The sequence below is a fragment of the Musa acuminata genome, chromosome BXJ1-7 (assembly GCF_036884655.1).
Source record: "Musa acuminata AAA Group cultivar baxijiao chromosome BXJ1-7, Cavendish_Baxijiao_AAA, whole genome shotgun sequence".
In the NCBI taxonomy this organism is placed as follows: domain Eukaryota; kingdom Viridiplantae; phylum Streptophyta; class Magnoliopsida; order Zingiberales; family Musaceae; genus Musa; species Musa acuminata.
In genome coordinates, this window is record NC_088333.1 from 40,978,964 (window position 1) to 40,991,312 (window position 12,349).

Consider the following 12,349-nt stretch of genomic DNA (forward strand, 5'->3'; position numbering starts at 1 on the left):
GATGCTGAGATCTATTTGGCTTCCATAATATTATATATATATATTCCCGACTGAACTTGAAATGCATAATTATCAGACCACCTGCAACTTTACAACGGACCGAAACTTAACCAGCACGAGAAGTATATTTCACCATTATGTGATCTCACGAAACATATGGCTTTGCGAATATCTAGATACAGAAATCGACAAGGGTGAGAGGTTCGGATTAGGCAAATTTACAATGACCAAACGATGTATATGGTACATACTGATAGATCCAAATCACACTCACAAGAGACAGCAGAGGTGACGAGATCCGTACCGCGAGCGGCAAGTGAAGGAAAGCAGCTGAAGCAAGCAAGGTGCCAGTATACGCGTTCAAGTTGCGAGGACTCATCGCCAGTGCGGTGTCTCTCTCCTGCTGTTGTTACACATAGGTTAAAGCATTTTGATTCGATACACATGAGCAGGAAAATTTAAGATCTAAGGAGTTGGGTCGGTGCGATAGGAAGATGATGCACCTTGTCTTCCTCCCATCCAGTGATGGATCATCAAGCTTTGATTTGCTCCCACCACGAGATACATCAGCTCCTCGGCCTGCAAGTGCCTGCATTTTTCAGGAGTACAGAGTGAGTACAGGGAGATACCAGTAGTGCAAACATGGTGTGAAAAGCAAGGATCTGTTCATCTGATTCAAGTAAGATATGAAATAACATCAGTCCAACAGCCGAATTATACATGGATCTATTAATCTTAGCAACACAATAACAAGGACTGAAAGAGCATTTATATAGATATTGCTGGATTATGCAAGTGATCACCTGCTTAGTATCCATCGGCATATTCCCAGACTTAGAAGGGCCAGTTGTCTTTATAGTACCTCTTTGGAACTCCCTCATTCTAGCATTTCCCTGCTTGGACATTTCAGTGAGATTCATTATGAACAATTTTCAGAGTCAGTAAAAGAAAGTGCACGTTCTGCAAAAAGTTCCAAAGGCTTATTCAGTGAATAAACACTGCTATTATTATAACATGCTCACACTTCTTTTCACGGCATATGACAGTGTTGTGCCAGTTGGCATAGATAAAATTGCCCTAACCATGTGTTGCCATAGCTGGCATACTAAGCACAGCACAGCAATCTAGGTTTACAAAGTATGTGATTCTATTAGTTCTAGACATGCTTTTCATGCATCAAAAGCTTTTCTTAACTTCATGTTTGAAGTCATAATTGATGAATTGTTTTAAGTGAATTTTTTTTTTTTTAAAATAGTTAATGTGTTGCTTATACCAATGGGAGACCACAATAATATCAATTGCAGCATGTAGGTTCCGTAATGACAAACACATGGACACATATAAACAATGACAATAAGAAGAAGAAACAACCATAGATTCCCAACTATTTTCTACTTCTGTGATTCCTGGAAAAACATGACGAAATATTCTCTACTTCTAGATGCATTTATCAAACACTTGAATATATAAAATGTTTGTATATGCAAAAAATCAGTAGACTCTGTTAACCGGATTTACAGCAAAAATTAAATCTCCATAATAAGAACTAGAATATGTGAATATTTGCCTGCAATTGTAATCCATGCAGTCATTTTCAGTCTTTGGCAAGAACAAGTCACTTAAAGGCAGCAGTCAGAACAAAAAGGCCAAGATTCCCACATGAAAAATAACAAAAAATCTAATAGAAGGTTCAGATGCACCTAGACCAAGTAAAACTATGTGACAGTGACAGGCCGACCTTATAATTCGCGATCTTGAATAAAGATAGTGGAAGTCGACAGATACAGTTTCCCAATGAATTGAAGTCAAACTAAAACCAACAGTGAAGAAGTTTTTATGGTATTCACAAACAAGCAAGTTGATCATGGCAAAGCTCTATCTTTTCATTTCTTGGAAGCTAGAAATAATTCTAAAATAGAGCAATGAGAAAATCATATTTAGCACCCACTTTATTGATATTATGGTAGACACCATGCCTAATCCCAAAAAGAAAACACTTTGAGCTAGAAGTTAACTGAACTACAAAAAGGAGAAAAAACAAAAGAACCCTTTTCATATGTGCTTCTTGTATCTTCGAGCATATACTTTCAATAAATATGCAATTTTCAACAACCTCATGGTGTCTTCTGTAACATGGCCAGAGAGGAAAGTGCTATTTATAATTTTGTCTACAACTATGATATTTAAAGAATATATGTAAGAGGAGTTAAAGTTCCTTCTCTCTGCTGATGTATGATAAAACCTTCAAATGATTTGACAAAATAAATGTGTCATAAAATTAGTAATTTTGTTCAAACTGTAAGGAGAATATAAAATAATATCCATGTAACACTCGTATGGCGATTAACTTTTTCCAAATACACGAAAGTGATGCAACTGAAAAACGAGAAGAACGATTAAAAAATAATCCAATTTTCTTTACCTCTTTTCGTTTCATTCCTTCGGCAGTTGCAATATGGGGCTCAGTTCCAACATTACATATGGACTTGTTCCTAGCAGGAAGCTCACTAGACCTGGATATTCAGATCAAAGGAGGTTTCAGATTCTAAAGAGTCCAATTAACTAGTGAAATTGAAATTCAAAGACATTCAGATGAAGTTGTATGTTTATAAGAGGCAATCTTATATGCCAAAAAGGTAACTCAGCAAGACAAAATATAAACTCTCTTAACAACTATCACCTTGACTCGGGTGGCCCAAGAACATGTGCCTCAATTTTCTTTAAGTTTGCATAGTGGCTGTCCACTGCTAAAGGCTTCTTCTTTACTTCTTTTAAGTTTCTAAAGTGAAAGCAAAATAATAAGGAACAATATTCTTGTCATCTAAAGAGCAGAAGCCATCTTACTTGAAAGATGTCAACAATATCCTTTTTTTAATCAACCTTTTAGTTTCAGGTCCTCTTCTACTTGTCATTCCACTAGATGAAGAAGCTGTTTTCTTCATGTCCTGTGAAAATTGCAGAATAAGCATAGGCAGACCAGGAATCAATTGGAAAAAAAAAGTTAGGTTAAAGAAAAATCAGATACAAACATGACAAAATCAGTCCAAATACTGCTCAGACAGAAAATATGTGGAATAATGGCTAATGTTATTTATGCTCATGGAATAGTGGCTAATGAAAATTTGCTCTCTCTCTCTCCAAGACCTGTAGTTCAGCATTATGTTGCCTGAGATTCTTTAAAGAATTCATCAATTTGACCATGAAAAAAAGCCCAAACTTAATTAGGAAAACATCATATTGGAATATCACCATACCTAGTAGTTATAAGTGTTGAGCACTGAATAAGACTATTTTAATAAGCACCACATTTAGTAGTCATTAGCACTAAGCACTTGACAAATTTCACCTGCACACTTGATCCACCCTTTGCTTGAATTTGTGATGATGCTAGCATGTTTGAGCTTCCAGAGTCCAGCTTTGTTGAAATTCCTCTACTTCTTGCTCTTCTTTCCATTACAAGAGTAAATGGACCCAGTGTGGTGCTAATAGAGCGTGCTTTTGTAAGAGGTTGATTTAGATCAACCAAGGTGGACATAGCATTGCTTTTGACTCTACTAGCTATGATCTTGCTCAAAGTCTGACTGGCCGTCTTTTGTGATGGAGTTTTTAGTCCCTTTGATGAGTGAACCCCATTCGACTTAGTTTCTTGTTTCATATTTAAACCATTTCTAACTGCGGCAGGATCCTGAACATGAAAAAAATGAAGGAATCCGATCATATAAAATACAGAGAAGTTTAAGCATTATTATTTGAACAAATTGTCTGTTATTTATTAATTTGACATTTACCTTTAATATTCAAATGCTATCCATTAATCAAAACAAGGGTAGAAAATTATAACCAGAACATCATAAGCCAACAACAACAATTAATATTTAGATGAATCTGTCCAACACAATCCATGTTAGACTCAGAAATGCTCCAACAAAATTTCTAGTGTCCGGTAACAAGTACAAAGTACTCAACAAATCCAAGATACAATGCAAAATATGTAATTAGGATTCAATCAAAAGCTTCTTGGCATTTCTAGAGTTTCTTGTGCTAATTATTGAAGAGAAAATACCCAGTTTTATTAATGCAGACAAAAAAGGCCAAAGAAAAGAAATGCAGGAGAGTCTCCGCTGACGTACCTTAGAAAGTGATTTATGGTGCAAAGGTTTTCTAATTGACTGCAATTGTTCAGACTTAATTTTCTTAGTATCCGGTGCAACTCTTCTAGGCTCAATGTTTGATTCAAGGCTCTTAGGCTTCAGCAAGATCTCTTTATTGTCAAGTTTGCTGCTAGAATTTGATTTAGTCTCCTTCAAATCTCCTGTAAGGGGCAATGAGGACTCTGTTTCCATTGGTTGTACCAGCATAGTAGTGTCTAAAGTGTTTTTATCTTGCTCAGTCTTCTCTGGAATTCCTCTTGAGGAATCAGGATTTGGCAATGTGGAGTCTGGATTAAAGCACCTTTCTTGAGGAGGTTCATTGCAGTTAATTTCCTGCTCAAGGGTTACTCCAGGTTTAGTCTCTTCTGGGATAGAATGAACATTGTTTGATGCCCCATCTCTGAATCTTTCATGCTGTGAAGCTGCTCCATCTTCTTCACCGCTTTGGCTAGACATACTACCATCACCACCATAATCCAATGTGAGCTCCGTATGTTGATTCTGTCGAACATTCTGTTGAGCTTTCATAGCTCGAATTCTTCTATAGCGCTCCTCAAAATATGCCTTCTTCTTGGCAACTAGACCATTGAACTTCTCCAGTTCCTCTTGACATCTATTGTGAGTAAAAACTGACCGCCTCTCCCATGACAATGACTCAATTGGAAATCTTCCAAAAGAAATGGAACCATGATCAAGCATTTGAGAAACTGGGATTTCCTGAAAGGACCAGTCAACCACAATTATCTTATAATGCTATCTGTAACTCTCTACGGAATGGAAGCACATATTTTTTCTAGTAGAGTAGAGAAACCATCATCAACAAGATTACGGCATTCTTTTTGTTGATCCTTTTTAGAAACATTTATCATAAATATTATCATATCATCTGAAGATTTATTATGTTAAGCATTGTTGGCTTCTGTTATGGTTCGAATGAATCAGACAACACTGAGAACCAAATGGATAAAGACAGAGCTAATACACGACATGCTGGAGTAGACCAAGGCCACTAGAACAGGAACTAAAGGAAAAACTAATAACAGAGAAACTAGATAACAGAGAAAATTACTTGAGATGTATCTCCATCAGACAATTCCCCCTGTGACCATCCTTGATAAGCTTGATCAACATCGGTTGCCATTTAATTATTTTAAGTGGAAAAAGTTGCAAAACTAATCATGGAAGCAAAACCGCCACTTTCTGAGTGTCATTCTACATAATGGTCAAGAAAGTCAGCGCAATCAGTCATGGAGGATATAAGAACAAAAAATTTTAAGAAAGCTGCAGCATCAGAATAATAAAACTAAATAAGCTGGAAATCGTTAACGAAAATAACAAATCTATGAAATAATGCAGTTCTTGTTAGCTTTTTAAGAAATTGTATAATTGCATATATATACAACGTTAGACCTCTTTACTTCTAATGTCAGGAATCTAATAATGCCACTCCCACGTCCCTGAGCAGGTATGTACAACTAGTCAGAAGTCCAAACGCCATTTCCACTAGGAGCAACACATTTAACTAAGAGCATGAAGAGTCTTATAAGAATGGTCGTTTTGAAGCCACCATTCCTTGTCTTTGACGGCACAGTGTTTCTCCCCTAGTGGAACTTCAGTTAAATCTTGCAGAAACTGCACAATTCACCCACTATCATGGTTGGATGAACCCAGTCCGTGGGCTGAAGGCTATGGGCTGATATCTGCTATCAAAGATAACCTTTAGAGGTCTGTTCGTGTGCCACCCGCATTGCGAATGAAATTATGTATCAGGGAACTTTTTTGATTCAAGAATAGGACAAGATCTTCCCCAGAACAATGTTCGAAGAAGACCACCAACTCCAAGATAAATTTATATATCGCGACTTAAAAGAGAAAAAATATTGTGGAGGATATCAATTCCCTGAATGGTTACTCCTCCCTATGGAGAAGAAAGCACGAACAGGAGCACTATATATATCCAAAAATGCAAAATAAATCATTACTTCGAACTTTCACTCCCGATCAAGGGATCCGACGACGGAATAAAAGGGCCAGGAGACAAAGGGACAGTTGTGACTATGACAAGTCTCTGGCCGCATTAATCTCTTGTTGTACGCTCTTAGTTCTCGACGAAAGCCAACAACAAGAAGCCAGTAAGTACGAGTGCGATGATTGTACGGTATGTTAATTCCGGAACCCATTGACATATTACGATGGTGATAATTTTTTGGATGAGATGTAGAGCCAGATAAGAAACGGATTCGGGATAGTTATAAGGTCGGATCAGATACTATGCTTGCGATAGGTCCACAGAGCAAGTATCAACGGATATCGAACGCCCATGTTCTCTGATCCAATTTGGATCGGGTAAATGGGTTGTCGGATCTGTCAACCCCTTGGGACCGCCCGTGTTCCGTGGTTTCACTTTCTTTCTTGCCGTGACCGTCTTTTGATCTCTTCCTGTTCATTCCCTAGTGTGGTTTTTTGTTCTTATGTGGAGTGATGTAGGCAGACGGGGTCATGCGTGGCATCGAAGGGCATTGTTTGGAGTTGTTGCTCAGATTAAAGCATCGCTTAGCTGGCCGCAGGCCCACCTTGTCACCACCTTATCTCTCTGCGGCACAGTGCCTCATTTACTACGACGCCTAGATGACTCGGATCCCGAAAGATGTGTAAGCCGAACAGAGAACTCGCTATAATAATGGATAAGAACGACAACAGAAAACAGCTATAATAGACAGTAACAGCTTATCTACCCAATGTAAAGGTCTCGCATTCATGGTGTAGCATAACAGTACAAATCTGTTGCCATGCAAAATTAGCATCGCCAAACCTTTTGCTTTATTTCCAACCTCGTGATGTCCGTGCCTCTACGGGTGGAAGTTTCTTGTTCGATCGACTTCCATTCAACTAAGATTAGTAGCTCGACTCCATGTGCGTTCGTCCAGTCAACTAAAATTACATATCACCTTGATTTCTAAAAGGTAAAAAGGTGTTTAGTCCACGTCTTTTGACGATTGGCGTCGTCCTTGTGGTTGTGGTTCGTGCCGTGCTGAATTCAAAGACTAGTGGGCACCACATAGCGATATAAAGAAAAGGGTGTAATGCAAATACCCATTTAGTGGGCACCAAAATGGTCTAATGCAAATATTTGTATACAATCAAATATGAAGCAAATATTTTCCCTCTTAACACGCTTTTACCCTCTTTCTCGTTCGCCCGACATGTCTAAAGCCCCACATATCATTAACTCATCATTATTCTACCTCGCTTTCATCATACCTTTCTCGGTGCATCCAACCAAGCGAAAAAGCTAACACCCAAAGTTTCACAGGCTTCTACTTCCGGTGTCTCCCCTCTTCACCTTCACTCTAAAGACACACGATAAAGAAGAGGAAAAGAGAGGGGGAAAGCCATGGGGTCAATTCTCCGTCCCTATCCGTCGAATTTACGACGGACGGCTACGGAGCCGCCAAATCACCACCCCGGCACTAGTTGTTGGGGTTTAGCCATCAAGCGCCCAAGCAGAGTCCATCAGCCCAAGCCCTTCCGGCGCGCACGGGATAACGATCACAACGCGTTTCCCCGCTACGAAAACGTTTCTCCCAAGGAAGACGACGAAGCAGCTTACGTCGTTTCCCAGAGAACAACGAGTTACCTTCGCTGACGAGCTCACGGGATCGAGCCCGTCTACCAGATCGGCACATCCGCTTAGAAGTATCAGATAAATCGAATTCTTGAGTTCTATTCCTACCTCGATTCAGATGCATTTCCCCTCAACGATGGCCCTCCGTCGTCTTTCCCACTACTATCTAAATCGTCCTCCAACCAGTTCAATTCTTTGGAGATAAGAGCAAGAAACCAGGTAGTTTGATCCAAGACCAGAGAAAGAAATATGTGCAATTCCAACTGCAACTAAAAACAAGAATGATGAGAGATCCGGAGATCGCGTACCTTCTTGGAGAAAGAGATGTGATCCGACGAAGAGCAGACGAAGAGCACTTGCATCCGGCATCCGAGCCCAGGGAGGAGAAAGAAGAACTTAAAACCTCGAAGTCAGTCTTCGAGCAGAGAGAAAGAGAGAGGGAGAGGGAGGGGGGAGACCCAAGTGGAATGGGGAGAGCTGTGTGATCTCAGCGATGGACTTGAGAGAGAGCTGTTGATATATAGATGGGGGAGACGGAGATCAAAGGCGGGAGGAAGGAGAGACGGTAGAGATCTGACCGTCGATGCAGCGGATCTCGAGGGGTGGGTCGCGCTGCGTCGTCGGATCCGAGGGGTGTACTTCTTGCGTTGCTTGTGAACAGACGCATCGGGGACCACATTTCTTTGACCCGAGATGCCCGAGAGCTCACCCTGGTTGAACCCATGTGCCCTGTGACTTATTTATTGTGATGTACTCTGCAACATCCTCTGCTATCCACTGCTTTGTTCTGGATCTTAAAAAGCATGAAAAATCAGAAGTAATATCTTCATTAATTATGACAAGAGAATTATAGTCTTCCCCACCTATGTGAAAGATAAAATTGTGTCCCAGACAGGCAAAGCACCCTATGATTGAGAAATTGATTGTTACTTACCTTAGTTGGGATTCAGGACTGTACATTGATTTGAGCTCAAGTTATGAAATGGTTGAATTGACATGGAAGCTTACTTGGCTTGAAATCTTCATGTTAGGCCAATGCAGCAATCTTCTCATCAACAACTGTCGTTTCCTGTCATGGCCCATCACAACAGCAACCTTTTAAGCCACCACCATGATTGGTAGGATTCACCTGAATGTATACTGTTTTGCAACCAGGCAGAATGACTGGAAACATGAAATTACATATCCAACTCATGTTCTAAATATAAAACATCTTGAGTTAAGAATAACCTACCTGAGCTTTTGGAACTTGTTGCTGCAAGGGAAATATATTTCTCAGGTAAGACATCTAATTACTGCAGAAAACCAGTTTAACCACCAACTTTGGTAAACATGACATCAGTTCATGTGTGGCTCATAAGTTGGATCTGGAAGATGATGCACATTCTATTCTTAATGAGTGATTTTGACCAAGTTCCAAATGCACACACAATCATGCAATTCCCAAAAACATACAGTTAATATCCATGCTTAATCTAATCATAGCAAGAGGAGGATTTTTCAAGTGCTTGAATTTACAGTGTGGAACATAAGACAATCTTGAATAATATGCTTCAGTTGAGATGTAAGAATCTTGCTACATTGAAAAATGAATGAGGAACCTATAGATGAGGATTTGAGACTGCATTAAACAACTTGATCAATTAGCAGTACAACTAATAAAACAAGTAATCACATGATGATCCAGAGTGAGAGCACTTGCATTTTAGATTTATAGACAGCAGTACAGTCTTCAAATCAATGCTTGCCTCTGCTTGAGAGAGGAACATCTCAAGTAATTAATATCTTAGATGCTTTTAATTTTATTATCCACATAAAAATATCAGCATCTACTGGAATATTGTAAAAGATTCATAACCCACTTAAACTATGGAGTGGTTGGATTGTGTCCTATTCTCAGATATAAACAAAGCAGTGACTTCATCTATCACCTTCTTGTTTGCTACTTCCCAAGTCTGGGGTGCAAGCATTGGTCACAGCAGTATCAATTGGGCATCTAGATCCACATACCGATCATAATTCCTTAAGTTCATGGAATATTGTCATCATCTTTTCTAAAATAGGGCATGTTACCATAGGTCCTACAAACATTGTCCATTTGCTTTTTCTTTTTTACAGCACTAGAATCAGTGTATGAGGGAGTAACTATTGTTGTATCCCCACCATAAAGACTCTCAGATCAGCCACTAAACAGTGCCCCGCTGCTTTCTCTAAAAAAAGAAGATCAATCTACTCAATCACAATGAGGCAGTAGTCATTTTCCTTGCACTGCTTGTGAATCTGCAACACACGACTCCTGAAGAACACAGTAGACGATGCATCAGTCATCAGTATGCAGATGAATAATACTAACAAATGTATTAATTTGGCTCCATGTGGAAATCTCCACGTAGTATAATGCCTCTGTAGATTATCCAAATCAAGCTCGACATGCATGCGTCTAAAATTTTCAGCAAAAGATGGTCTAAGAATATTCTTCAATCACATTCTCCAGAGACACCATTTGAAGAAGCTGGGAACCAAGAATTCATCTCAGCCTTGTTTCTCTCCTACCATCAGATCCTAAAAGTAAATCCACATTTCTAGATCTCAGGTGCCAATATGTACGTTCGACACACTCATATCCCCCACTAGGAACGGACGAAATCCATTGCCCAAGTCAGCCCAAGCCAAACTGGGCGCTTTCCTGACCCCCCCCCAAGTCCTCATCGTTGTCCCCACCCTTCCTCTGCTCCTGGGCCTGCAAATTCACCAACCTCATCTCTCACCGGCATTCCATCAAACACCGTCCTCGTGAAACTTCACCCAAGAAATCCAAACATACAAATCGAAGTGCAATTCGGCGCGCATATATAAAAAGCATGATTTCACCCATCCTAACCCAAATCGCCCGTCTAGCTCGCAAGCTCGCAGAACAGACGAGTACTCACTTTTATTTTGTAGAAAAAAAATCGCGTCTTTGCAGAGCCAGCCAGGGAGGGCAGGCACGGATTGGAGGAGGTCCCGAACTAGAGGTATGTTCTTGCTCCAGCTTTCGGGTATGCAACGGGCGTTGGTGAGAAGATTGGCAGCGGAGTAGGAGGAGATGAGCCTGGGAAAGAGAAAATATGTGGTTTTGGAACCCGAGGAAGACGTCGAGAGCATGAAGATTAGGCTGTGGACACATTGAGGAACAGGAAACGGAGGCGGAGAGAGTAGAAACCGGCAAAGGCCTCTTCCACAGGGTTCCAGGAGCCTCTCTCAGCGGGAGGGCACAGCCGTCCTTTCCACTCCTCTCGTGCACAATTAGATAGTTTTTTCTCTTAAATAAAGATAATATTAAAATAATTATGCATTAATTAGTAGATTTGTATGACGATTAATTCAGAAGAATCACACTTCATACAATCGTTGCTTTTGATGAGCCGAACCAGTTCTTCTATGAACCGGCGTAATTGACCGGTTCGGTTTATCTTCTAAGAACCGTTCCTCACCTTCCACGATCAAACTGAAACATCTACTTTGACTCTGGTATCGAAGTTGAATAAAGGAGTGTTTGACCTCAATCAAAAACTGTTGAACGTTGACAAACTCGCCTGTCATGTTACCATCAAATCATAACGAAAGTTGTTCATCTAATCGGCCCGATATAGAAAAATATCCTATGATCGTCGATTGAGATGTCTAAGGTAATAAAAAAAGGATCTTGCTCAATAAATAATTCTGATTCTCTTCCTCGAACGTCGTATAATTTGATCTATATCATGTTTGACATCATCAAATTCAACAATATTAAATTATAATCGATGTTGCCCACAAATACCTCATTGACAATTAAAATTAGTTTTGAGTTTAGATCGATCGAATTATACTAACGAGAAGAATTGTTCAGTTTTAAGATGTATCTTAGGTTTTTTAGTTTAATCATGTCGATGTGTTCATCGCATCCATCCGATGCTCACAATAATTAGTCCAATCTAAATTGTGAACGTATTCTTAAAATCTTATACATTAATCACGAGATTAGAATGGTCGTCCGATCAATCATGCATCACCACATGGTTAGAATATGTCTCTATAATTTCTTATTTATAACTGTATGTTTGCTTTTGAATCAAGTGATATTAGATTAATAGATCCAAAAAAAGAACTAAATTACATCGAAGACACTTCTCGTGAAGTTCTTCCTATGCCTAAGATAACTTAAAATATGATATAAACATGGATAATTGAGAAATGACAGTATGTCTACCATGGTAGTCGGTTGATGTTGATATATCGTCTTCCAAGTGATATGATAATTATGACAAAGCCCCACCTAACATGGTTGAAATTTCCAGTCAAATCAACATCGATAAGCTGCGGCTTTAATGATAGACGATGGTCAGGTTGACTTGACTTCTTGGTTGGCGTGTATCGCGTGCAGTCCGAGGAACAAAATGAAAGGAGGTCAATTTCATATTATAATTGGCATTACGTTTTTTGGACGAAAGATATTTTGGGAGTTAGTCACCTTTGTGCGAGTCCAAACCGGACCGCGTCTTTCCGGTTTGATCCGACCCAACTCCTATTCTCGAGACACCTTACCCACCAA

At 39.6% G+C, this 12,349-nt stretch overlaps 1 protein-coding gene across 4 annotated transcripts; it reads right to left on the reverse strand.

Moving 5' to 3' along the window:
- Positions 1–106: 106 nt before the first annotated feature.
- On the reverse strand, positions 107–10,939 carry LOC135679437 (protein WVD2-like 7). Of its 4 annotated transcripts, XM_065193191.1 has the most exons (12): positions 10,707–10,939; positions 8,711–8,845; positions 8,085–8,569; positions 5,221–5,363; positions 4,131–4,868; positions 3,347–3,685; positions 2,845–2,945; positions 2,681–2,779; positions 2,423–2,513; positions 804–893; positions 504–589; positions 107–403 (listed from the first exon to the last, which is right to left on the reverse strand). In XM_065193191.1, exons 4-12 carry the CDS (start codon positions 5,290–5,292, stop codon positions 376–378), a joined length of 1,644 nt encoding a protein of 547 aa, XP_065049263.1. In that variant the 5' UTR covers positions 5,293–5,363; positions 8,085–8,569; positions 8,711–8,845; positions 10,707–10,939; the 3' UTR covers positions 107–375. The 4 variants fall into 4 exon arrangements, with proteins under 4 accessions (XP_065049263.1, XP_065049264.1, XP_065049265.1 ...); XM_065193192.1 differs by lacking the exons at positions 8,711–8,845; positions 10,707–10,939 and having other exon boundaries at positions 107–400; positions 8,085–8,644; XM_065193193.1 differs by lacking the exons at positions 8,711–8,845; positions 10,707–10,939 and having other exon boundaries at positions 2,881–2,945; positions 8,085–8,636.
- Between the last annotated feature and the right edge of the window lie 1,410 nt (positions 10,940–12,349).